The following is a 26,061-nucleotide window of genomic DNA, read 5'->3' as shown; positions in this document are numbered from 1 at the left end:
TATCATATCTCTAAGTGGGAATACAGCTTGTATAAAGTCGGTAAAATTACTCTGAGATCTACAGACTTAGTATAATAATATAAGCTCGCTAGGAAACGGGCTAATAGTCATCAAACAAACACAATATTTATGAATTATAAGTCCTCCTTAGAATATATAAGGGGGTGCAGATGCTGACTAGCTCACAGTGGCAACTATCATACAATTGAGAGCACGGCCATAGCTTAAGATCAGTAGGGACATTCAATCGTAATCACTTAACGCTTGGCGAGCCATTAGCTCGATCATAGATCTAGAGATTTCAAAAAAGGCCGAAATTCAATACTCTGTGGGGAGTGCTCTGAGGAATTGCTTGAGATGATTCCATCATCTCGTTTTTACCATCGTGCCACCCTCCACCGGAGTAGAGTTCATCCATACTACCTGGAGCCACTGCGGTCATCCACAGTGCGTTTCCAGAGATCTTTTTAGCCACGTACCATCCGGCTATGGAATGAGCTCCCCTCCACGGTGTTTCCTGAGCGCTATGACATGTCCTTCTTCAAACGAGGCTTGTGAAGAGTACTTAACGGTAGGCAGCGGTTTGCCTCTCCCGCTGTCATTGCTGAAGTCCATGGGCGACGAATAACCACTGATCATCAGGTGGGCCGTATGCTTGTCTGCCTACAAGGGCAATAAAAAAAACCTACAGTAACGCGAAATAATCGCGCCGCCCGATATGAAAACGAAAGCGTTAGAAGTTAGAAATTGCAGTAGATTTATTGAATTAACACCTGGTTAGCGACCTCATGTGTAAAGAATGTCTGCAGAATATGCAGTTTCACTTAAAATTGTGGTTTCTTTCTCTATTAAATAAATTATAGTCGAGTGTAGGGTCGTGATTTCAAAATCAATGGCTTATTTAAATTTTTCTTAGTTATTTGTACCTTTAAAAAAATATGTATATTGTACCTATTGTGCCTATTAAAAAATGTACATTACTAGCTGACCCGGCAGACTTCGTAGTACCTCAATCGATAAACAAAAGACCTAAGCTTTTGTATAAAATAAACTTAAAACAAACAAAAGAAATCCGTTCGACGGGGGACACATCAAAGGGAAAACAAATTTGTTATTTTTATTTAATTCCGAGCATTATGATATTTATCTGCCTTTTAAACCTTCTCTAGACTTCCACAGATAATTCAAGACCAAAATTAGCCAAATCGGCCCAGCCGTTTTCGAGTTTTAGCGAGACTAACGAACGGCAATTCATTTTTATATAATAACTTTTTTGTCTAAAAGAGCGGGTTAGTATTTTCTTCGAGAAATATTTAAAAAGCTTTATTGAAAAAAATATAAACATTGGAAAATGTGGGAAACGAATCTTGAACGTATTCAAGATTCACGATATAATCATTAAATTATTACTTCAGTCTGATGTCTTTTCAGAGATTTTTCAACAAAACAGCTAAAAATACGTGAGTTATCGGGCGAGGATTTAAAATCAACGTTTTTCACATAATATTTTTACGAAATAAGCCTGACACGAGACACGGTTTCTAGTGTAATTGTTCAAAATAGGTTTTATTTCTTTAAATACACACACAAGAAATATGAACCTACAAATCTATCTCATCTATCAAATTGACAGGCATTTTTGTTTTAATTTGTCAATTAATCTACACAGTCCCTATGTCACAGAAGGACTGTCAAAGTCAATCCAAAACTAAGATGCATTGAATTTTGTGTTTAGTGATCTTAAATAACGATGTCAGCACGGATCCTGGTCGCGCACTTCTGGGAAACCGCATTCTTCTTGCTGATACTCTTCGCCGCATACCTCTCCATCAGGGGGCTGATCAGAGCCACCAGGAGGTCTACGTGCTGAGTGGACTGTTACGAACATTTCTTAATACAGAGTTGGCATAACGCGGCGCCGTTGAGATTGTGGTTTGTTATTCGTATTCTCGGGATATTATGCTCCGAATACATGAAAGTCAAATACACCAATTCAACAATATAACAATATAATATGTGTACAATGTTCTATTGTAAAGTAAAAAGAGTAAACAAGTCGCTAGGCACTATAAGGCACAAATTAAAACTAAAATTATAATACGTTTTATACAATCAACTTAAATCGACGCGCGCGAATCTGATAGCATGACGTCACGGGACACCTGCGCGTTCGGGAACTCCTATCCCAAGAGCCCGCGACAGCCAGACCTTCGTTATTTTATAAAAGCTGAAAGTTTCTCTGTGTATGTCTCCAACACAGGTAAGAACGACCCGCGATTATAGAGTTCCGATTGTGGTTACTTGGGCAGGTAACAGGCAGTAAAGGTATATAAAATAGTACCTTAAATTCGTTAAAGTATAAAGGTTTTTTTTTAATATTTAGTCCAGAATATCTTTAGAAATCATGATATCCGTTGCCGGACACTTTTCCAGTTGTTACCCCCTGCCAGACACCCTTAAACTTTAATAAATTTTAATTATACTTTCGTTATACTATAAAAGCTAAATTTTATATATGTTACTTAGGGACTTATAAAAATATGGTACCCCAAGAGCCGGACAGTTTTAATGGTTCTTACATCTTGCCAGACACATTGAGAGCCCGCTGTAGGTGCGAGCGCGAGGTAGCAACTGTTCAAGCGGGTGTGAGCGAGATAGAGTGCTTAGTCTATTGTGATCTATTAAGATATCCAATAAAAAAAATATTTTATTACGTTCATAGCAATATTATAGAAAATAAAAAAGGTTATTTTAATATTATAAAGTACAAACAAAATATTACATGTCAAAGAAAAATATTTAATCGTTCTTATAATTTTCCTCATTGTTGTCGATATTGAACTATCGAGTCGGCCTGAGGGGCCACGAGGGGGGGCATAGCTACTACCGTATCCGATTTGAGAGTACGAGCTAAGCGGTAGTAAGACCTTTGAGAGGGCGTGAGTCCTTCTAAGAAATCAGACCATCTGGCATCTCGGACTTCGGTGATGCGAGACTTTACGTCGCGTTGTAGGGCACGCATTCGAGTACGATTTTCCACTGTAGGATACCTATCGTAGGCACGGATCGAAGCGTTCTTAGCTCTAAGGAGTTCCCTAATATCGTCGGGCAATTTGAAGCGGTGAAGGAAGTCCTCCGCCACAACTTGCTTCGATGACCTATCTAATGTCGAGGTGATGTGTGACGTTACGATGTCTATGGCTTCAGCGGTATCCTGAGGAGACGGGGTAGAGTCCGGGCTAAACGGGAGCGATGGTGGATCAGATTCAGCCAGGCTAATGCCCAGCGTGTGCCAATCCACCACAGTCCTCGTGACGGGAACGGAATCGGGAGCGCGACCGAGCTTCATAATGACGGGGCGGTGGTCTGAATCTAACTCTAAAACTACTTCGATCGAGTGTAAGCGAAGAGTTACGTTTTTTAATAACGCTATGTCGAGTATATCCGGGCGATGCGCGATATTTAGCGGATAGTGAGTCGGGGTTAGCGGAGCGATGATATCGAAGGCGAGATCATCGACTAACGCGTCGAGCCGCCTGCCATTAGGGGTTGTGGTGTGTGAGTTCCACCTGATGTGTTTACAATTTAGGTCGCCCGCCAGAATGACAGAGCTTCCCATGCCGAGTAGCGCCTCGATATCACTGCTTAGAACGGATAAATCCTATAAACGACAGCTGATGTGCAGTAAAAGATCACAATAGACTAAGCACTCTATCTCGCTCACACCCGCTTGAACAGTTGCTACCTCGCGCTCGCACCTACAGCGGGCTCTCAATGTGTCTGGCAAGATGTAAGAACCATTAAAACTGTCCGGCTCTTGGGGTACCATATTTTTATAAGTCCCTAAGTAACATATATAAAATTTAGCTTTTATAGTATAACGAAAGTATAATTAAAATTTATTAAAGTTTAAGGGTGTCTGGCAGGGGGTAACAACTGGAAAAGTGTCCGGCAACGGATATCATGATTTCTAAAGATATTCTGAACTAAATATTAAAAAAACAACCTTTATACTTTAACGAATTTAAGGTACTATTTTATATACCTTTACTGCCTGTTACCTGCCCAAGTAACCACAATCGGAACTCTATAATCGCGGGTCGTTCTTACCTGTGTTGGAGACATACACAGAGAAACTTTCAGCTTTTATAAAATAACGAAGGTCTGGCTGTCGCGGGCTCTTGCTCTATCCGATCGCATCCGATGACGCCCGAGTGCGACCGAGTGTTGCACGCTACAAGATAACTATTCGACTGTCAGTTACGTGCTGCAACTGATTTTAACGTAATTAATTTAACTGCTAATTTTACCATTCCCCGGAATCAAAGCACTTTTTTTTTTCTAATACCTATGCCGATAGCCTTGAGAGTGTATTTCAGCTTCATCCTAACGTGTAGGTGAGCTCAGGGGGCTCAAACCGGAAGTGTTGTTAACACTGGCCCTAGCAAGAGCAGTGCTTCGCGGAATCTGCTTGTCAGGGTCCAAGGGGAAGATTGTAAAGTTCCAAAAGAGTATGTTGTTTGAGGACCTTTATTATATTAGTTAAGTACAAATGGTAGCGTGTTAACAAGTACGTGTTGCTAAGTGCACTGCTATACAAGAATATAATAAAATAATTGCGCCTTAACGTATTGAGTTAGGTGTGTACAAACCGTACCAAACTACCGGATCGAAAACGCGATCCACTGAGAAGATCCGACGAGAAATTCAGTGGGCTGTGTCTGAGGGTTAATTCACTCGTCAAGCCTTTGCGACGGCAAGCGACGGGTTAGGACGGTGACCGGTGTTGTGGTACCTAAAGGCACTGTTCATGGATCGGGAGGATCCGTAATGATGTGCTTAGGGCGACTGTTGACCATTCGGTCTACAGGATCGGGTATGTTCAAAACACAGTTGACGCGCCGAATGTATGGTCTAGAGGGAAAGCATTGTCAGCTATCAACTGCTTCGGTGTTTTCATTCACGGGGACATCAACCGTACCTTAGACATCATATCAGGCGACCATAGACAGGAACAATGTGAATTTTTTAATTTATTACTCGTGGTAGGACCTTTTGTGAGTCCGCACGGGTAGGTACCACTCCCCTGCCTATTTCTGCCGTGAAGCAGTAATCCGTTTCGGTTTGAAGGGTAGGGCAGCCGTTGTAACTATACTGAGACCTTAGAACTTATATCTCAAGGTGAGTGGTGCATTTACATTGTAGATGTCTATGGGCTACGGTAACTAATTAACACCAGGTGGGCTGTGAGCTCGTCCAACTATCAAAGCAATAAAATAAAAGAATTGCTCCCACATTGGCATAGCGGGTAGAACTCCCAATAATTGTATTAGTAACTGCTTCACGGTGGAGATAAAATATGATGGTGTTACTGACTCATGCGGGCTGATTACACAACGTACCTACCACAACTAATATAGTCAATGACTTGTTTAACTGCACACTTTAACCAATTTGCATAATAATCCTACGGTTTCAGATAATGACTGTGGAAGCAGATGCTGTAATCTTAGGATTGATTTTGTATTTCCTCCTTGTTGGCTTGCGTAAGTTGATGCTTGTTTGATTAATTAATATAATGGATAAGGTTAATATTTTCTCTGTGTCATAATTACTTTTTTTACTTTAAAAATGTACTTACAATCTGTGTTTGAGACTATAATTAAACACTAAGCCATGTGAAGTATAAATGCAATTGTCCACTTTTACCGCCAATTATTGAATATTGATAAAAGCGTCATCTGTTGGTCACTATAGTTATCTTGGTCAACGAAACGTTCTGCAAAGCCTCATGTATGAAGAATGCACGTCGACTAGACAACGAAGATCCGCCTGACGTCGAACTGAATGAAAGAAGACCACCAAACAGTCTTTTTAGTTCGTCAAATTTACGGGTATACCAAGGTACGGGCGATGTACCGCGAGTTCATAGAAATTATTAAGTTATAACGTCGACAAAAGAGGGCGCTGTTCTAAATTTTGTCAATTTTGTCATAACAAATAAAAAGTCACACTTTAAAACACGTTTTATTTTTATAAAATGTCTATTTAAAGCATCCTAAATCTTTATCTTAAATCAATAAATACTACAGTAATGTAAATGTTATTGCAATTTTTTTAAATTATTTATTAGTCTTCCAGGAATATGTCTTTCATCGGTACTTTGTCGAATATTTTATTGGTTACGTCTTGAAACACAGAACTTAGAGCTTTCTCGTACGAGTCTTTGAGTTCGTTGAAGACAAGTTCGGAATTTTGATTCAAAAACCTGTAAATATAAACAAGCTTAGTTTTCAATACGGTCATAAAATATAGCATTTAAACGTATATCGCCATCTATGAAACAATATTCGAAACAAAATTTCAATGCAATATCTCTATAACAACAACAAAGTTTCCTTACGATTAATTATTGTAAATCAAGATTCCATTCAAACAATTGATGCCAACTTACAAGTTCATCTGATCTCCGAGTCTCTTGTCGCCGTTGAACAAGTTCGTAAAATGTAAAACGACCTTCTTCGGTATAAACTTCACTTTGTAGTCGCGTATGTGCATGTAGACCGATCCGTCCCTAAGGATCGGCTCTCCGATGAGGTCGTGCTTGACCACCAAGTTCACTGGAACGAGTTTTTTACTGACGTTAAGTGGCTACCGGAGCTCATAGACATCTACAATGTAAATGCCGCCACCCACCCTGAGACATGAGTTGTAAGGTCTTACTTTTAACAGTACAACCGCTTCCCCGCCCTTTAAGCCAAAACGCATTACTGCTTCACGGCAGAAATAGGCAGGGTGGTGGTACCTACCCATGCGGACTCACAAGAGGTCCTACCACCAGTAATTATGAAAATTAAGTGTTTTTATTGAGAAAGGTTTTTCGTTATACTAGTTAAACTAATAATGTCTTTAATTACTGCCCTAAATTTAGTACTGACCATAAGGCATTCGTTATCCTATACCGTTGGGTAAATCATTCTAAAAATCCTGCTACAGTTTTGAACTAGTTTAGAGTTGAGCTGGGGCTAAGCGGCCAGCGGAGCTTATGAATATGAAAGGCACATCACCACCCTTATTGACATGACAAACATGAGGTCTAAGTCGCTATTATCGCTCTGACTTGAAAACCGTTATATGAAATTACTTTTACATTTAATTTTCCCACTTACACTAGCTTTAAAAGGATGTATGACACAGAAAAAGAATTCGTACCCATCGTGATGTTAGCGATACCCTTTCCTTGTATCGGCAGGACCAATATCCTCCCGTTCATGACATAGTCCGCTATGAACTCCATTTTCGGCGTAATCGAGTCTGTCTTTAGGCGGTAATGTTTTAGGTCCGCTCTGAAAACAATATTTATTTAAAGCAAATTACATTTTAACAGTTAATGAACTTGAATGATCATGATGTGTGACCCTCCGTCGACAGATGGCGCAACAAGTATCATTAGTCCAATATTGATAGGATTAATTTTTGCAAAGAGATAAACTTAAAACAATTAAAACTGTTGTATTAGAAATGAGTTAGCGATAATATTATTAATCAGTTTTAGGAGCAAATAAATGTGGATTGTCCTTTAATTATTTCATAAAAATAAGTAGTTACTTGTAAGTAGTGAGCACAGAATCGGTCAATCCATGTATTTTAATATTCTTGTAGTTTTGCGTGATAACGACCGGGCCGGCGCCGGAGTCTATGTTCATGCCGGACACGTGCAGTGGCTCCATCTGTGGCACGGACAGCGAACTAATGCCTGGCGATTTTTAGTTTATTGTTACAATATTTGAGTCGACTATTATCAAAGGCGGCAATCTGACTTTTGGACAATGATTGGTAAATCAGAAAAACGAATTATTGACTTTGTATTCCATTGGCAGTCACAAAACTCTTCGGAACGACATCTTAGATAAATAACAGGTTAACTATTAACCTTTATTTAATGCAGGTTTTGAACCGTATTCTTTGAAGGAGACGATTATATTCAAATAAATCTGTATTGACATATCAATAAAAAAATTTTGTCCAAATGTACAGATTGCCGCCTTTGATAATAGACGACTCATTTATAACACAGTATTAATATTTTTACCTGTTTAAATTGATATTCCAACGTGATTATAAATAGTTCGAGGAAATCCGATAAACTTGTAAATTTGCACAGCGTTGTGATTTGAATTTTGATGAACCAAAATATAGGAATTCCATTCCTACATTTGAGTACAAACACTTAAAGTTTGGAATATGCGGGAGAATAATTTATAATACTTACATAAGTAATAGCCTAGCCATTTTACAAATAATTTCCAAAGAGAGCATCTATAGTTTAATTACTTTATTTGTTACGACAAACACAACGATTAATTAAATTTCGTAATATTATATTTTTGTGATTTGTTACTCTTTAGAAGTGAGTTACGGTATATGAACCTTGTTTCATTCTCTTCAAAGCATCAGGCACGGCTGACTTCAAGCAATCGTTCAGCTTCGGATCTTTCTGTCGACATCTTGTAAAGTCTTGAGCTGTAACAATGAAATACATCGTTTGAAATAAAATTTATACTAATATATAAAGCTGAGGAGTTTGTTTGTTTATACGCGCTAATCTCAGGAAGTACTAGTCCGATTTGAAAAATTATTTCAGTGTTAGATAGCGAATTTATTGAGGAAGGCTATAGGCTATACAACATCACGGTAAAACCACCAGTGGAGCACCAATAAAGAATGTTTCAAAATATTTTGACTTTCTACCTTTCTTTTTTTTTTTTTTTTTTAATATTGCCTAGATATGTGGACGAGCTCACAGCCCACCTGGTGTTAAGTGGTTACTGGAACGCATAGACATCTACAACGTAAATGCGCCACACACCTTGAGATATAAGTTCTAAGGTCTCAGTATAGTTACATATGTTACTTAAGTGGGGGAAAAATAGATTTTATGGACGTTGATTCATTTTGGTGGTGGATGGATATTTGTTATTGAAACGAAAAATTGTTCCTTCGTTGACGAAATCCGAGCTAAGCAGAATAATCTAAATAAAATTCCTTTTTAAATACGAGAACCAGTAACAACATAATACGTACATAATATAATATTATGTGGATGCATGAAATCGTTCGTCTGTAGCGGTTACGATACTATTTACATAATAGAACATTACAACTTGTACATTTTAAGGATTAGGAACTATTTACAATTTAAATAAGACAGTAGGGTCGGTCTGTACAAATTGAAACAGCATTAAAAATATATTCCTGTTACATACATATTGCTAATGGTTTTTTTTTAAATGCTTCCTAACCTTTATTTATTTATTTTTTATTGCTTAGGTGGGTGGACGAGCTCACAGCCCACCTGGTGTTAAGTGGTTACTGGAGCCCATAGGCATCTACGACGTAAATGCGCCACCCGCCTTGGATATAAGTTTTAAGGTCTCAAGTATAGTTACAACGGCTGCCCCATCCTTGAAACTAAAACGCATTACTGCTTCACGGTAGAAATAGGCAGGATGGTGATACCTGGCCGCGCGGACTCACGAAAGGGCCTACCACCAGTAAAAACCTTTATAGCCACATTGATTTTGCGATAAAAAAAACCTGTAAATTTGAATTTGAGACCGGTTGTTATGGTCTTTCTCGTCACCGGCATTCTGCTATTGAATTGCATATCATCCGAGCGAACTTCAAAAATTTATTACGATTATGAACGATTTTAGAATCCATGATCTATCGAGCTGAAGATACAGTAAATATTTGTCAGTAGCCACCATGTCTTTAAAGTTCACAGTCAAACAGCGCGCGTGTATGTATTACATGGTCAAACTGTTCATTGTTGCCTCGTGTTCCGTAAGACGTTGCTGAAACACCAACCGGCGCCGGCTGCCCGAGATAAGTATCTTAGTAATGGGCTTAGTAATATTTATTAATACGCTTTTATTAGCTTCAGACGTATGTATGTTGGTAACGGAATCTTGGACGGGAACACGGTTTTTTCCATTTTTTTCTTACAATATTTTTAATTCAAATTTATTAAAATTTATTTTCTATTTTTTAGTTGGATTTTCTATAAAAGCGTATTTTGTTAGTTTTTTTAAACTATTATTTATTTTTATATTATACTCTCTACAGAAAGATAGGTGTAACATCACATTGATCTTCTTTACGGCCGTATTCTCTCTGCAGAGTAATTATGGTATTACATTGATCATATTTAGTGGCCACTGTTTTATTTAATTCTATTGCCTAGATGGGTGGACGAGCTCACGGCGAACCTGATGCTAAGTGGTTACTGTAGCCCATGGACAACGTAAATGCTGCCACCCACCTTGAGATAAAAGTTCTAAGGTCTCAGTATAGTACAATTCTTTCTATTAACAGCATTGCAGCTCTTGCAATGTCTGTACATTTACTCCGGTTGGCAATCAGACATCATCATATCTGTAAGCTATCGTTTGTTTTTTAAATTGTTTAGATAGGTGGATGAGCTCACAGCTCACCTGGTAAATGCCTCCACCCATGATGGGTTCTAAGATCTGAGTTTTTTACAGTAAACGGCTGGCCTACCCTTCAAGCCAAGACGCATCACTGCCTAACAGCGAAAATAGGCAGGTTAGTGATACCTACCTATGTAGATACACAAGACGTCCTACCACCAGTAATTATGCAAATCATAATTTTGTTGATTTGTATTTTATTACCCGAATGTCGATTGTCGTTACAGTGGCCTTTAATATTTAATTGCAACATTATTTGCGACATGAGCTCATCGGCACTTATACGATGACATTAAACAACGAAATAATATTTCAAATAAATTTCAAGTATAAAACGCAAGCAAAACAAAATTCGAATGTTTGGTATTAAGTAATGAAACTACCGTAACTCGCTTGCACTGTGACCCTGACCTGTCATCGGCTTCTAATATGGCGGAAATTCAAACCGTCGGCCATGTTGTAATAATTACGTAATGTTGCCAGCGTACGTAATTTAAATACCTCAAAAGGTATACTATTGTTTTGCGACTTTTTGGCGGGAGGAGCGAAGTTATGTGAATTGTTTTATTTTGTCTATTTAATGTTTCTTCAGGTTTAAATGTGTAATAACGGTGGTTTATTAACTGTTTAGTATCTGTGAAAGTGCAGAAATGTAGGAAAATGAATCAAAGCCCTTGGACGTAGCTTCTCAGGATCTTTCAAAAAGTTCAATGAATAAGTCTCAATAAATAACCACCATTTTACTGAGGTTATATTTCATTCCATATCATCTAATCTTCATTTAATTTTATATCAATTGATTAATGTTTCAAATTAATCAACTTCATTTCGCTCCTTAATTTTTCATAATAAATCATACTCCACAGATTAGTCTGTATGGTATGATACCTTTGCCTTTCCAGTTGAAACAAAATAGAACAACTACTATCGTTTGCAGTCGAAAAAAATATTAATATAATTTTAGTGAAAATAAATAGTAGAAAATACTCTGGACCTAGTCGGATAGGTATCACTATCCCCTCCATATCCGCCACGAAGCATTCATGTTACATAGCTGGGTTTCTAAATAGATTCTCGGATCAATCCGTGGCGTCTTTGTTGTTATTTTAAATGGCGAACGATTCATCCATATTTAATTAATTAATTAGCGGTCAGAAGCCCTTTAGAATGTTGGGGGCTTGCAGTAAACAGATGGAGAAACAAAGGGTGGTATGTGGTGGTAGTTGTGCAGCGATTTATCTGGTACAACTGTAAGCTTTCGGCCTAAAACAACAGCATCCTCGGCTTCCCCGTGGTTGTCGTAAAAATCGACTTAGGGATTCAAGGATGGGAGGAAGATTCTGGGAGTTTTCAGTAGATCCTACATTTATCAACCCGCATGCATCGCTGTCCTGACAAGATCAGCGGCAAAACCATAATGCTAGTGCGTTCGAAGGGCGGGAGAACCAGACTATCAAAAATGCCAATCTATTACCGGAGCCGATAGATAACCTAAATGCCGCCACCTACCTTGAGATATAAGTTCTAAGGTCTCAGTAGAGTCACAACGGCTGCCCCACCCTTCAAACCGAAACGCATTACTGCTTCACGACAGAAATAGGCGGGGCGGTGGTACCTACCCGTGCGGACTCACAAGAGGTCCTACCACCAGTAATTATGCAAATTATAATTTTTGGGTTTGATTTTTATTGCACGATGTTATTCCTTCACCGTGGAAGTCAATCGTGAACATTTGTTGAGTACGTATTTCATTAGAAAAATTGGTACCCGCCTGAGATTCGAACACCGATGCATCGCTCAACACGAATGCACTGGACGTCTTATCCTTTAGGCCACGGCGACTTCGTTCTACGATGGTTACCGCCACAATCCATTAAAAGTGCAACGGATAAAAAAAACCTGTTGTAGCCTGTGGATCGAATGACGAAAACAGGAGAAATAAAATCAGAGTCATTTAATGAAATGATTTCGCGGTTTCGCGTGCCTTAAACACGATTAAAGTACTTTCACGGATTAATTTCGCCTTGATTATTTTTATTCAAATACTCCGCAACCTTCCATGATGGCTACCCCGCCATGTTCTCTCCTTGTCGCGTATGTATGACAGCTAACGGTAGAAACATTAAAATCAAGGTATTTTTCCCGAACCGATTAATCTTTCTTTGTTTATAGTCTATTGTAACCGAAGCCGGGGTCAAACCGGTGACTGGCAAGGTCCAGCCCGGCAGCGCGACCAGAATAGCGATGAGAGACCACCACGCACGAGTATACGAATGAACAGTAGTAAATTTTGTAACAATTTAAACAGTAACTTAATTAAATAAAAGTAAACTTAATTTTGTAAAAGTAAAAAAACAGTTTTTTGCCACGTACCATCCGGCTATGGAATGCGCTCCCCTCCACGGTGTTTCCCGAGCGCTATGACATGTTCTTCTTTAAAAGAGGCTTGTGGAGAGTATTAAGCGGTAGGCAGCGGCTTGTCTCTGCCCCTGGCATTGCTGAAGTCCATAGGCGACGGTAACCACTCATCATCAGGTGGGCCGTATGCTCGTCTGCCTACAAAGGCAATAAAAAAAAAAGCGTTCTTTCATTAATTTTCTTCACTGATTATCCTTTGGTTAAGTATTGTTTTTTTCTTGTGGTGTCCTCGTAACTGGGGGTAGTATTATTAGTATTTATGTTCGACTCCAATCCAGTCCGGACTCTCTAACTTGCTTGAGGGCGTCAGGTCAATTAGATATTTAGACCCTCGTCTGGTACTCCTGCCTTTTGCATAATTGAAACTAAAGCTTACTAATTTGCTTTAATGAATTAACTAGTACAATGAAATATGAAGATTTTTAAATCTATAAACGTCATACGTCATCAAATTTTGTTGCTTCTTATTTATTTATTTAAGGATTACCGACAGGGTTTACAGTAGGACATAAAATAATATTGACATGTATAGAGCAATTGATAACTGCAACTCTAATTAGAGGCAATCACAGCATGCATTACATTAATATATCAATAGAGATTTAACAATACTATTAATAATAATAAAAAATTAAAAACAAAAGAAAGACAACAAGGACAGTAATACCCGAGCACTCAGACCAAGGCTGAGGCTGAGGTTCAACAACAACTTTTTATAATTTTGTTCTTGAATATTGGAAGGGAATCGCCATTTTAATTTAATTTGTATAATTTAATAATTTTAATTTAAATGCCAATTTTTTAAGGTTTTGGACACAGTTTTTGGTATTTCAAGGTAATAAATAAGTAAGAGTCCATCGCTAACGTTTAGAACCGCTGAGTTAATCCACAGAGCGTTTTAGAAGAACATTTCCTGACGTATCATCTGATTCTTGACTAAACCTCTCTGCACAGTGGTTCATGATAGCTTTAACACGACAAAATGAGGTTTAACTTTGTTGTCAGTGGTAAACAGAGATTCAAAAGTGCCTCTGGAATTGTTGATGTCCATGACCAGTCAGTACAACCTTGTCTACCTTCATAGGCAGTTTCAATAAGAGGCCACTCATGACAGCCTAACTTTAAATAAATAAATATTTACTAACAATGACGCCACGTTAACTGGTCCCGTGCTAAGTTCGTAAAGAACTTGTGTTACAGGTACCAGATAACGGAAATAAATGTAAGATTTTTATTATATACATACATATATTTTAATATACATCCATAACCCTAGAAAAGACATTTATATTTATCATACAAATATCTTCCCTTGGCGGGATTCGAACCCGCGACCCCCTTGTGTAGTGACCATGTAACTTACCACTACACCAGACGGCCGTCAAACCGAATAGAAGAAAATTGCTCTGTCGGCGTAGGTACAAAAATATGATAATGAATTCGAACAATAATATTTATAGCGTATTGTTTTACATAAATGTATCCATGGCCCAATGTGTGTAAGACATCAGGTGTAAATGGGTGTAATTATAAGGGACGATATTCTGAGACAAGCTAATCATTGCGCGTTCTGCCTATGGCATGGGTACATTATGTGAATTATGCCTAAGGTATTATCGACCAAGAGTGGTGTTGTGAAGGCCATGAAAGGCTTTACTGAATTTTTTTTATCATGTCGACGGGTGAATGACCATTTGGTTTAACTGACATTTTTGCAATTTCACAGGAGAGCTATTTAAAGTATAAATTCTCGAAAAAATATCATAAAAAAAAAATCTTTTTTAGCTATTTCAATGAAACAAACTTAATTGAACTTCAAATAAAAATATCGAATTATATATACTAATAGCAAATAAAACGGACCTTTAATAACATAGATAAATGTTTCGAATTAATACAAATGTCGCTTAAACCAAAGCCTTTCTCTTCTCGATAAACAGATTTCACATTTGTAGATAACATACATAGCACAAAAAAAAAATATTTCCCTTTTAATTAGACTAGTATACGACCCAACTGATTAACAATGCCAAAGGCAGAGCCAAGCCATTGCCTACCGGAATATTCTTCTATTATAGGTAATATTTACATGTAACACAATGTGTCTAATGGATGTATGGAGTGACAAGAATGGACAAGATAAGGAATGAATATCAGAGGTAGTGTGAAAGTAGCCCCGGTAATCAACAAATTAAAGAGCGGATGGTTAGCGTGGTGTGGATATGTGATGCGTAGAGAGAAGATGCATGTGACTAGGAGATGTATGGAAATGGTAGTGCAAAGTAGAGGGGGAAGGGGTTGACCGAATAAGACATTGATGGAGTGTGTCAATGACAATAAAACAGAGAGAGGAGTGAGTGTTAGGAAAAGAAAAATTAGCTGTGTCGACCCCGCCTAGTGGGATAAGAAGAAGAAGATTTACATGTAACATAATATCTAACATACATACTGTATTTATCTATACTGTGTCAATGTTTAGTAGTAGCTCGTAATACAGTAATGTGAATTCTGTTACGATTCCGAACCTTGACCCGACTTATCTGTGACTCGCAAAATGAACCTTCATTGAATTACACTTGTTTTTGCATCGAAGAAGAGACTTCGACTGCAAGGTCTCAAAATTGCGCACAGCCTACAGAGTTTCTCGCCGGATCTTCTCAGTGGGTCGTGTTTTCGATCCGGTGGTAGATTCTGCGAAACCCGGCTCTTGCTAGGGTTCGTGTTAGCAACGTCGTTAGGTTTGAGCCCCGTGAGCTCACCTACTAGCTCGGTGAATCTAGAGTAACCCCTCGAACCTACTAGAATAGGTAGGAAAAAGAAGCGGCCGCAGTTACATCTTTATGTATTGAACTTATATGCGGTGGTGGATTTACACTAGGGGTAAGTGCCCAGCGCGGCAAAATTTGTAGAGCGGCAAAATTTTGAAAGTGAATTTTTTTTAAGCCCTATCAAGATTGCTCAATACAATTAATTAATTCTAATAAATCATAATTTTCTGTTTAATTGTGAATTCTAATTTTGGCCCTTTTGGTAAAATTTAAGAATCAAAATGATTTAATCTAAATTTAATTTAAATGATTTAAAATAAGTAGTGGTCCCTCTGTAGTCGAAATTCGACTATAATTAATTGAAATTATACGTAACTTTGAACATTATTAAGGTTCTATTGTCCAAGACTATTATACTTCTATAATCACAGATTTCGCCAAGACTACACTGTAGACAAATATTAATAAAGATAAGCAATATTAATCTACTGAAGTCGTCGTGGCCTAACGGATAAGACGTCCGGTGCATTCGTGTTGAGTGATGCATCGGTGTTCGAATCCCGCTGGCGGGTAGCAATTTTTCTAAGGAAATACGTACATAAAAAATGTTCACAATTGACTTCCACGGTGAAGGAATAACATCGTGTAATAAAAATTAAACCCACAAAATTATAATTTGCGTAATTACTGGTGGTAGGACCTCTTGTGAGTCCGCACGGGTAGGTACCACCACCCCGCCTATTTCTGCCGTGAAGCAGTAATGCATTTCGGTTTGAAGGGTGGGGTAGCCGTTGTAACTATGCTGAGACCTTGGAACTTATATCGCAAGGTTGGTGGCGCATTTACGTTGTAGACGACTATGGGCCCCAGTGACCACTTAACACCAGGTGGGCTGTGAGCTCATCCAGCCATCAAAAAAAAAAAAACCATCGCTGTGTGGGCTTAGTGTTGTATTTTGATACGAATTTGTTAGCTTGTAGTTTATGTCTGTCTTGACGTATGTAACGGGATCTTTAAACGTCATTTTCATCGACTTTGAGACGTCTGATTAACTCGGAGTGAGAGACCGGTGACAACACCATCATTTTATAGATAGTTCAAGTTAAATTCAAGTTAAGCAAGCTTATATACTATATATTATCTAATATATAAAATTCTCGTGTCACAATGTTCGTTCCCATACTCCTCCGAAACCGCTTGACCGATTCTCATGAAATTTTTATGCATATTCAGTAAGCCTGAGAATCGGCTACTATCTATTTTTCATACTCCTAAGTGATTAAGGTTGTCCACCCCTAACATATTTTTTTTTATTTGGACATTTTTTTTTTGTTATAATGAGGTATTATGTGGTTGAATGAGGTTTTGTTATTTTTATTATATATTCCCTCATCGTTCACAGCACTACATACCTCTTTCACTCATTTACCACATCCTTACAAACTTACAATAAGTTAGTTTTTTTTTCTACACTAGAAATTCCCTAGAAATCTTATATATGGCAAAACAATGTTTGTCGGGTCAGCTGGTATACTATAATATATAATAATATACTACCACTAATATAATATCCCGATCAGTACTAACAGGGTAAAAATAAGCAAACTGTTCGTTCGGTTTGCTGTTAGTGTTTTCTTTTTTGTTTTCAAATAACATATTGGGGGGTGAGGCTATTTGATTTTAGCGACATTCTGGAAACTTCAGATGAGAGCTATTTAAAATTTAAAATTTGGAAAAAATATAATTACAAAAAAAACTTATTCAGTTCTATGAATGTGGTAAGCTTAATTGAAGTTCAATTAAAAACATCGAATTGTTGATACTAACCTATACCAAATAAAACGGACCTTTAATGACAAAGATAAATGTTGCATTTTATATAACCTTTCACCCCTTGACATATTACTATATTTCTCACGTGTTTGTAACAGTTAATTTGCATTCTCATCCAGGATATCTATATATTATTTGTATACTAGCCAAACATGGCTGCCCTGTCTAATATTAATAAAACTTCCGTAACAGAATTAGATTTTGTCGGTACACGATTCAATGGATTTGAATTTTTCTGAGCGCGGCCCTAATTATTGTTCTAACTAAAAGTGTCTGTTTTTTTTTATTGCCTGTATATGTGGACGAGCTCATAGTCCACCTGGTGTTAAGTGGTTACTGGAACCCATAGACATCTACAACGTAAATGCGCCACACACCGTGAGATATAAGTTCTAAGATCTGAGTATAGTTGCAACGGCTGCTCCACCCTTCAAACCGAAACGCATTACTGCTTCACGGCAGAAATAGGCAGGGTATAGTGGTACCTAACCGTGCGGACTCACAAGAGGTCTTACCACCAGTAAAAATATGTTATTACATATTATAGCAGCAGCTATCTTCCTGTTAGTCCCGTCAAAATCGGTCCAGCCCTTTCAAAATGTTGAACCACCCACAACAAAGGGATAACGGACACAATTAAAAAAACAAACAGTAGATTGTTATATTTAACGTAAATATTCCTATTCTTTGATGTTATTTTTTTTAAGAAAAAAATTAATAAGTTGACATATTAAATATTTCAATATCATTTATTTGTATGTACAAATAGCTTGTGCCAATTTTTAATATAAGTATAATAAAAAGCTTGTGTACTAAATATGTGAGCTTCTCTGGTGTCTCCTAGTGGGAGTCTGCTTCTGCAGTAAAGTAGATTGTACCACAATCCGGTTGGTAGCCTGGTCGTGTCTTAGGATGTCTTAGGGTGGATAGCGACATTCAGGTTGTGACGTCTATGGGCTCCTGTAACCACTTATTACCTAGGGGACCGTGAGCTCGTTTACCCCTAAGGAATAATAAGCACAATAATTACTACGCTAGGTCGATATACTAGACAATTATATTTAAGCAAAAATCTGTTTCGACTACGCAATGAACGCGGTTTTGCGCAAGGAGAAAGTAAAGTTAAAAGATAAAAAGAAAAAAGAACTTACGTAAAGCATTATCGGCACTCGCGTACACTAACGCACCCAATAATATCGCGTTGAAGAACATTTTGATAGAAAACACTGGGACTATGAGGTTTTATTTACAAAAAAAAAAAACATTTGTGACACTGACAGTTATGAAGGTAAGCACGCATGCGCAGTTCAACTGGATCGCGCGCGAAATGTTCCCGCGTATTTATTGGTGGCCACGCGCAGAGTTTCGTAAGACAACACGACTGTGCGGTTAAGCAGACGTAAAGTAGCGAACCGCACGGTCATTCTTCAAAAACATTACACAAGCCACGCAAATCGCGGCTGAGCGTAACTTCATTACAAGCGACGTTTTTTTTTATTGCCCTTTTAGGCAGACGACGACGACAGCTTACTGCTCACCTGATGGTGAGAGGTTACCGTACCAGCAATGCCAGGGGCAGAGCCAAGCCGCTGCCTACCGCTTAATACTCTCCACAAGCCTCGTTTGAAGAAGGACATGTCATAGCGCTCGAGAAACACCGTGGAGGGGAGCTCATTCCAAAGCCGGATAGTACGTAGCGAAAAACATCTCTGGAAACGCACTGTAGATGAACGCAGCGGTTCCAGATAATACGGATGAACTCTGCTCCGATGGCGGGAAGTGCGAAGACAAAAAGGAGATGAGGGGATCATCTTAAACAATTCCTCAGAGCACTCCTCATGGAACAAACGGTATGAAATACAGAGGGAACCGAAGTCCCTCCGCAGACCCAGAGGTTCCAAACGATCCGTCATGCGTGGCTAAAACCAGCCACGAGCCAAACATAGATTAAAACAGATCACACCTCGTGTATTGATGGGTATTGTAAAGGTCATTATTTTGTTTTAATAATTTCAATATAAACCCATTCATTTTTGTTTAAATTCAATTGATATAGCTTGATTATACCGAAATGAATATGTTAGAGGAAGTCTGAAAGTGGCACTTGTGACAGAGAAGTTGGGAATGCGCGTTTGAGATGGACATGTGATGAGACGAAATGACAATGAGGTTGGTAAGAGAGTGAACTATGAATAGCTATAGCGGAAGAGGTAGACCTAAGAAGAAATGGATGGAATGCGTGAAAGACGTTATGTGTAACTGGTGGTAGGACCTCTTGTGAGTCCGCACGGGTAGGTACCACCGCCCTGCCTATTTCTGCCGTGAAGCAGTAATGCGTTTCGGTTTGAAGGGTGGGGCAGTCGTTGTAACTATACTGAGATCTTACAGCTTCTATCTCAAGATGGGTGGCGCATTTACGTTCTAGATGTCAATGGGCTCCGGTAACCGCTTAACACTAGGTGGGCGGTGAGCTCGTCCACCCATTTAAGCAATAAAAAAAAAGAAGGGAGCGAGCAAAGATATGGTATACGATAGAGGAGTATGGAAGGAGAAAACATGTTGCGCCGACCCCAGGTGACTGGGAGAAGGGCGGAAGAATCAACCATGAAACGACATACCTTGTGATAATTTTTTAAAATTGTTTTATTACTGGTGTCTGTTTTTTTTGCTATTGCAGGCCTAGCGAGCTGTAAGTTCCCGACGCTCACGAACCTGAGCGATGCCATGGGCACAGCCAAGCAGCTATACACTGCTGAGCCATTATATACGTACTACGGTTAGGATTCCCCCGATCCCAGCACCGTCATTAGACTCCTGTATCTCTAGTACTAGGTCAAGGCTTAGGGTCCCTGGTAACCATACTCATCGAAATCGCAAATTAATTCCACGTGAAAACCAACCCACACATCAGCCCGTTGTGTTATTCGCCGGATCTTCTCATCAGGTCGCGATTCCGATCCGGTAGTAGATACATTCGCGTAGCAGATGCCCTTGAGTTGTTAAGTCTCCTTCGGAGGCACTCGGGAAGCTAACAAATCCCACTCCTCCTGGCTGAGCCCGTGCTCTACCTGTCCTGGCGATTGGCCAAAACTGTTATTGAAATCCGCATGGCATAAAAAGAAGCAGAATATGCCAAAAATTCAGCCAGAGATGGACTCTACAAGACGCCAAATAAACACCTTCAATTAACGTTGTGGCTTTTGCCAATTTATTTATTCATTTAAAATAGGTACCGGAGCCAATAGGCCAGATAGAATCACAACGTGAGTTCCACCACACACCTTGAGACACGATCGAAGTCCTAATTGTAAAAGGCTCCAGCTTTTAGACGGGAGCACATGACAGCTTCTCCGCAGACATAGGCGACCTGGCGGATACTTTCCCGTGCGTGCTCATCATTACCTTGGCACCATAATCATGCAAATTCATTAAAATTTGAATACATGTTGCTATTCCTTCACCATGGAAGTAGATTTTTATTATTTATTCAGAACATATTCTCTTCGAAAACAAAAAAAATGTGAGCCGTCACGGGCCGCCTGGCAGATGTGAAACATCGACATTATTTTGTAAAAGTAATATGCATTATTTTGTAAAGAACAGATTGTGATAGGAACTAAATATGCCATAATGATAAAATAAAATATTACGATAAAAATAATTTGTTTTCAAGTAAAACACAGGTTATGTGTACTGTAGTAAACAACACTGTATACACTACGGAGTATACACTATAGATATCCGAGCTCAGTGTAGCGAGAGAGATGGCTTAACGCCGGATCGAGTGGGAGAGAATCTCACAGCCGATTGCGCATGGCGACGCGTCGCCACGGCATGCGTCGCCACGCCAGAAATCGGTTTTACGTGCGGCTATAGATGTTTCACATCAAAAAAAAGGTCACTACAATTACACATTGAAGGTAGCAAGACAGAGATACCTTCCGTAAAATGCTAACCACATACATAATTATCGTAGCAGCTTTAATACATAGTATTTAAATGTTATTAAACAAGAAACAGATTAAATACAAAGAACATTAGTGCAGTGCTCTTGAATGTGTTTACTGGAAATATTTCATTCACGTCTGGATTACAAATCGTTTAAATCATTATTCATGTCGAGATTATAAATTAATTATTTAAATCATGTTTACTTTTTTTTTTTTTTTTTTTTATTTCCCTTGTAGGCAGACGAGCATACGGCCCACCTGATGATGAGTGGTTACCGTCGCCCATGGACTTCAGCAATGCCAGGGGCAGAGCCAAGCCGCTGCCTACCGCTTAATACTCTCCACAAGCCTCGTTTGAAGAAGGACATGTCATAGCGCTCGGGAAACACCGTGGAAGGGAGCTCATTCCATAGCCGGATGGTACGTGGCAAAAAAGATCTCTGGAAACGCACTGCGGATGACCGCAGTGGCTCCAGGTAGTATGGATGAACTCTATTCCGGTGGCGGGCGGTGCGATGGTAAAAACGAGATGCCGGTATCATCTCGAACAATTCCTCAGAGCACTCCCCATGGAACATACGGTACAAAATACAGAGGGAACCGAAGTCCCTCCGCAGACCGAGAGGCTCCAAACGATCCGAGAGAATGGGATTATCGACAATCCGAACGGCCCTCCTCTGTATGGAGTCAAATGGAAGAAGCTGGTATTTGGGAGCCCCGGCCCAGAGATGGGAGCAGTACTCCACGCGAGGCCGGACTTGTGCTTTATAAAGCAAAAGTCTTTGCTTCTAATGCTTACTTAGCATTAGAACGTCTAATCTCGCTTGTGGGCAAGTGCGGTGTTTCGCGGCAGATTTTTTGTTATCGTCATAAGCCAACACATGAATAATTAGTTTAAAAAAACGAACAAAATACGCTTTTATAGAAAATCCAACCAAAAAATAGAAAATAAATTTTAATAAATTTGATTTTATTGTAAAAAAGCATGGGGTGCTTTTCAGGATATTATCAAAATAACCCTTCTACTCATATCTGTTAATAAAATATTTATAACTACTGATACCATGCACCCCACGCTTTTTTTACAATAAAATCATTTTTTCTTACACTATTTCAAATTTATTATGATTTATTTTCTATTTTTTAGTTGGATTTTAAATTTTTCAAGTTTTTTTTTTTTCAATTTTTTTTTAATATTGTATTGTCATCGGTCCTTAATAAGTATACCAAATTTAGAGTTAACTCGACGTTTTGAAGGGGGTCACAATAGACGTGTGAGATTGAACTCAACGTTATTCGAACAAACAAATTTCATAATTTAAAAAAACAGTAGAGTTGCATAGAGAGTTGCTGTTAGTAGAATCTAATGTGATAATAGTTCATAGATCGTAATTAAAGGTTGAAATCAACAAGTCTGCCTCTGCATGCTGGATCCATCGTATAGTGGATATCGTAGATTCATTTTACGAGACCTTTTGTATCTTCTGGATCAACAGAACGACTTTGGTTCTGTATGTGTTTTGTACCGTATGTTCCATTGGCATTGATCTGAGGTTTTTTTTTTGTTTAGGTAGTTACGTGGTTACTAGTGCCCATATACATCTACAACGTAAATGCTGCCACTTACCTTGAAATATGAGTTCTAAGGTCTCAGTATAGTTACAACGGCTGCCCCGCCCTTCAAACAGAAACGCTCTACTGCTTCACTGCAAAAATAGGCAGGGTGGTGGTACCTACCCACGTGGACTCACATAATGTCCTACCACCAGTCAAGTGTTTGAGATGATCCTATCATCTGTTTTTTACCATCGCACCGCCCGTCAGCGGAGCAGAGTTCCTCCATACCACCTAATACCGCATTTATCAACTATTCCTTTTCATATACCTTTTTGGCAACTTACCATTCGGCTTTGGAATGAACTACCTTCCATGGAAGTACACCATGGTGTATCCCAAGTGCTGCGACATTTCTTTCCTCAAACGAGGATAGTATTCAGAGGGAGACAGCTTAGGTGTGCCCCTGCCATTGTCTCCTGTGTGAGCGACGATAATCGCTCGCCATCAGGGCTGTATACGCGTCTGCCTACAAGAGTATTAAAAAGAAGATAAGAAAAGAGGCAAAGTACCAAGCTTGTGAATCTCCCGAGATCTTCTCGCTCACAGGCAAGGCCGAGGAATAGATATCGCACTGACTAGATGTGTATCCCATATACTACCTATATATACACCTATATGCTATACTATAATATATGTATATATTTCTTCTGTGCGTGGGTTTGTCACTAAACTCCTCCTAAGCGGCTGGACCCGATTTTAATGACATTTTCGTGTACCTTCAGGTGGATTCGAGAATGGTTAAGTTTTTTTTATTATTTATATCTTTAAATAGGTGGACGAGCTCACAGCCCACCTGGTGTTAAGTGGTAACTGGAGCCCATAGACATCTACAACGTAAATGCGACACCCACCTTGAGACACAAGTTTTAAGGTCTCAGTATAGTTACAACGACTGCCCCGCCCTTCAAACCGAAACGCATTACTGCTTCACGGCAGAAATAGACAGGGTATCTAGGTTATTTATCTTTCCTAGAAATAATTTATATGGCAAAACAACGTTTGCCGGGCCAGCTAGTATATTATTATATTTCCTATAACTCCAGCACTATAACTCCAGAACATATCAGACAATTAACATTAATTCTAATTACATACGACATAACGTTTAAATAAGATTGTTTAATGCATTTTGCAAAGTTCGCAATGCATTGTAAACGAAAAAAAAAAAAAAAAAAAAATGATAAGCACAGCTTTCCTAAACAAACTTCCGAGCATTTCACAAAACCAAAACATCATTATCATCGATGTTTTTGTATCTACAACAGGTTTTAGCAGCAAACTCTTGATATCCTTTCTGGTATTTCAAAGCCAGCGAATTGCTTTCGTATGCCGATTTCATATTCGAATTTCGTCCAAAACCGAATTTTATCACCCCGAAATATATTGGTTCTGTAGGTTTTTTCTCTTCCCTTCTCCTTTCTTTAATAATCAAAGGCTCTTTGGCGGGTAATAGCAGCATTACGTCATTCAATTCCCCGCCAAGACTCACTTTAGCTTGCAATGTTCCATTAATTTTTTCTTTCGAATCACTTCGACTCTCCATCGGCAGATGGCACTGCACGCATCTGATCGTGTTCTTATAATCCGCATTCAACGGTTCCGGATATAGTCTTTCGTTTAAGTAAAACCTGTAAACGCATTCGTGGTCTTTTAGCGATGTGGCGCTTCCTCTGTTTTTTATCCTCGATTTGGAGGAATGGCACTCAAAATAATTATTATTCCTGAATTCTTTCAATTCTTCTATAATCTCCGGTTTGTCGGTGTCTAAAAATATTTTATCGTCGTTGGAGTAGAATTTAACCATAGAATCTTCTAGATCACGATTTGATGTAATGCAAAATTCGGGTGTTTCAGATATGGTGCCCAAATAGTTTTTGTTGTGGTTTCGTTCATCGCGGATAGATGTCGCTGATTGTTCGAAATTAGTGTTTTTGTAGAATTGCTCGATGGACGATATCTTTTCATCTTGATAGTATTTTCTGTTGCTTTTAAGAGTATAAAGTATGTTATGTTTATTATTTTCTTCGCTGCTTGAATTAGGGTTTATAGAATCACCACATTTCTCGCAGATACTAATGGGCATAGTAGGGCATTTATTACTAGCAAAATTCGAGTCTGATTTCGCAGTTTTCTTCGGTTTTATAACAGACTTCGTACTCACGGCACTTTCAGAACATGTTTTAGATTTCGTTGAAGCGTCCTTAGATATTTGTTTCGAGGCTATTATTTTTCTAGGCAGACGACAGCATTTTTGGGTTTTGTCATATCTGCAGCCGCCGTAAGATGCCTTTGATGTAAATGAAACACTCATCATATCATATTATGTCGTTGTTTGCAAACACTGGAATTAAAAAGTTGCACAGTTGACAGAAAGCACAAACTGTTGTCATGACAACATTTTTCGTTTTCATTTGACACGTAAAAGGAACTCAGCCAATACAGCCAAAATTGTTAACGTATTTTTAAAACCAGCACTAGGTGAAGCTGAGTACAAACGTATCACGAGTTTTATTTATTTATATTCAAAACGTTCGAAATAAGAATGCGTTGAATGTAAAACAGATGGCGTTGTTTTCAAATAAAAATCAACACTTTATTGAGCACTGTGTTTAATGTTAAATTCTCATTGAAGTAGTATAATAATATTATTATTAATAGTATTTATTTATCTCCTAATTTTAACTTTACTAGCTTTTACGCGCGGCTTCACACAAGTTAGTGTAGAAACATCAATCTCAATAGTACTTTTTTGGGGGCTGACAAATAAAAGAGTACTTACTTATTCGATTTGTATGCCCTTTCTTTTATTTGTGTCTGTCTTTTATGCCTTTTCTATGCCCTTGGCGATGCCTATGTAAAATTACGTGATTGGTTGAGAAGTTAAAACATTAATTCGCAACAAACAAAGTCAGGTTCGCATTTATGTAATTATATGATAGATAATCGGTGCCATTATTATATTGTATTTATGTGTAAGTATTG

At 38.5% G+C, this 26,061-nt stretch overlaps 3 protein-coding genes and 1 long non-coding RNA gene across 5 annotated transcripts in view; 1 reads left to right on the top strand and 3 right to left on the bottom strand.

Annotated features, from left to right (window-relative positions):
- The window catches only part of LOC101740827 (vitellogenic carboxypeptidase), a 281,799-nt gene extending 259,687 nt beyond the window's left edge, over window positions 1-22,112 (bottom strand). Inside the window, exon 1 of the mRNA XM_062672881.1 lies at window positions 21,721-22,112. The gene's annotated coding sequence lies outside the window, so the exon portion shown is untranslated. The remainder of the gene's footprint in view (window positions 1-21,720) is intronic.
- LOC101741818 (uncharacterized) lies at window positions 1,645-6,021 on the top strand. The gene is made up of 3 exons (XR_009975130.1): window positions 1,645-1,932; window positions 5,480-5,546; window positions 5,758-6,021. It is a non-coding gene; the product is annotated as an uncharacterized LOC101741818 (long non-coding RNA).
- On the bottom strand, window positions 6,015-19,132 carry LOC101746720 (protein takeout). 2 transcript variants are annotated; one of them, XM_038016536.2, is made up of 6 exons: window positions 18,664-19,132; window positions 8,431-8,523; window positions 7,609-7,756; window positions 7,213-7,346; window positions 6,455-6,620; window positions 6,015-6,268 (listed from the first exon to the last, which is right to left on the bottom strand). In XM_038016536.2, the coding sequence occupies exons 1-6, from the start codon at window positions 18,722-18,724 to the stop codon at window positions 6,130-6,132; spliced, it is 741 nt and encodes a 246-aa protein (XP_037872464.1). In that variant the 5' UTR covers window positions 18,725-19,132; the 3' UTR covers window positions 6,015-6,129. The 2 variants fall into 2 exon arrangements, with proteins under 2 accessions (XP_037872464.1, XP_062528871.1); XM_062672887.1 differs by lacking the exon at window positions 18,664-19,132 and adding an exon at window positions 9,085-9,151.
- Window positions 22,113-24,183: 2,071 nt separating the features above from the next.
- LOC101746858 (uncharacterized) lies at window positions 24,184-25,474 on the bottom strand. The gene has a single exon (XM_004929059.5). It carries the CDS (start codon window positions 25,391-25,393, stop codon window positions 24,296-24,298), a length of 1,098 nt encoding a protein of 365 aa, XP_004929116.1. The 5' UTR covers window positions 25,394-25,474; the 3' UTR covers window positions 24,184-24,295.
- Between the last annotated feature and the right edge of the window lie 587 nt (window positions 25,475-26,061).

This window comes from Bombyx mori, chromosome 16 (assembly GCF_030269925.1).
Source record: "Bombyx mori chromosome 16, ASM3026992v2".
Taxonomy (NCBI): domain Eukaryota; kingdom Metazoa; phylum Arthropoda; class Insecta; order Lepidoptera; family Bombycidae; genus Bombyx; species Bombyx mori.
Note: the sequence above shows the minus strand (reverse complement) of the source record. Positions and strands in the feature narration are given on the sequence as shown.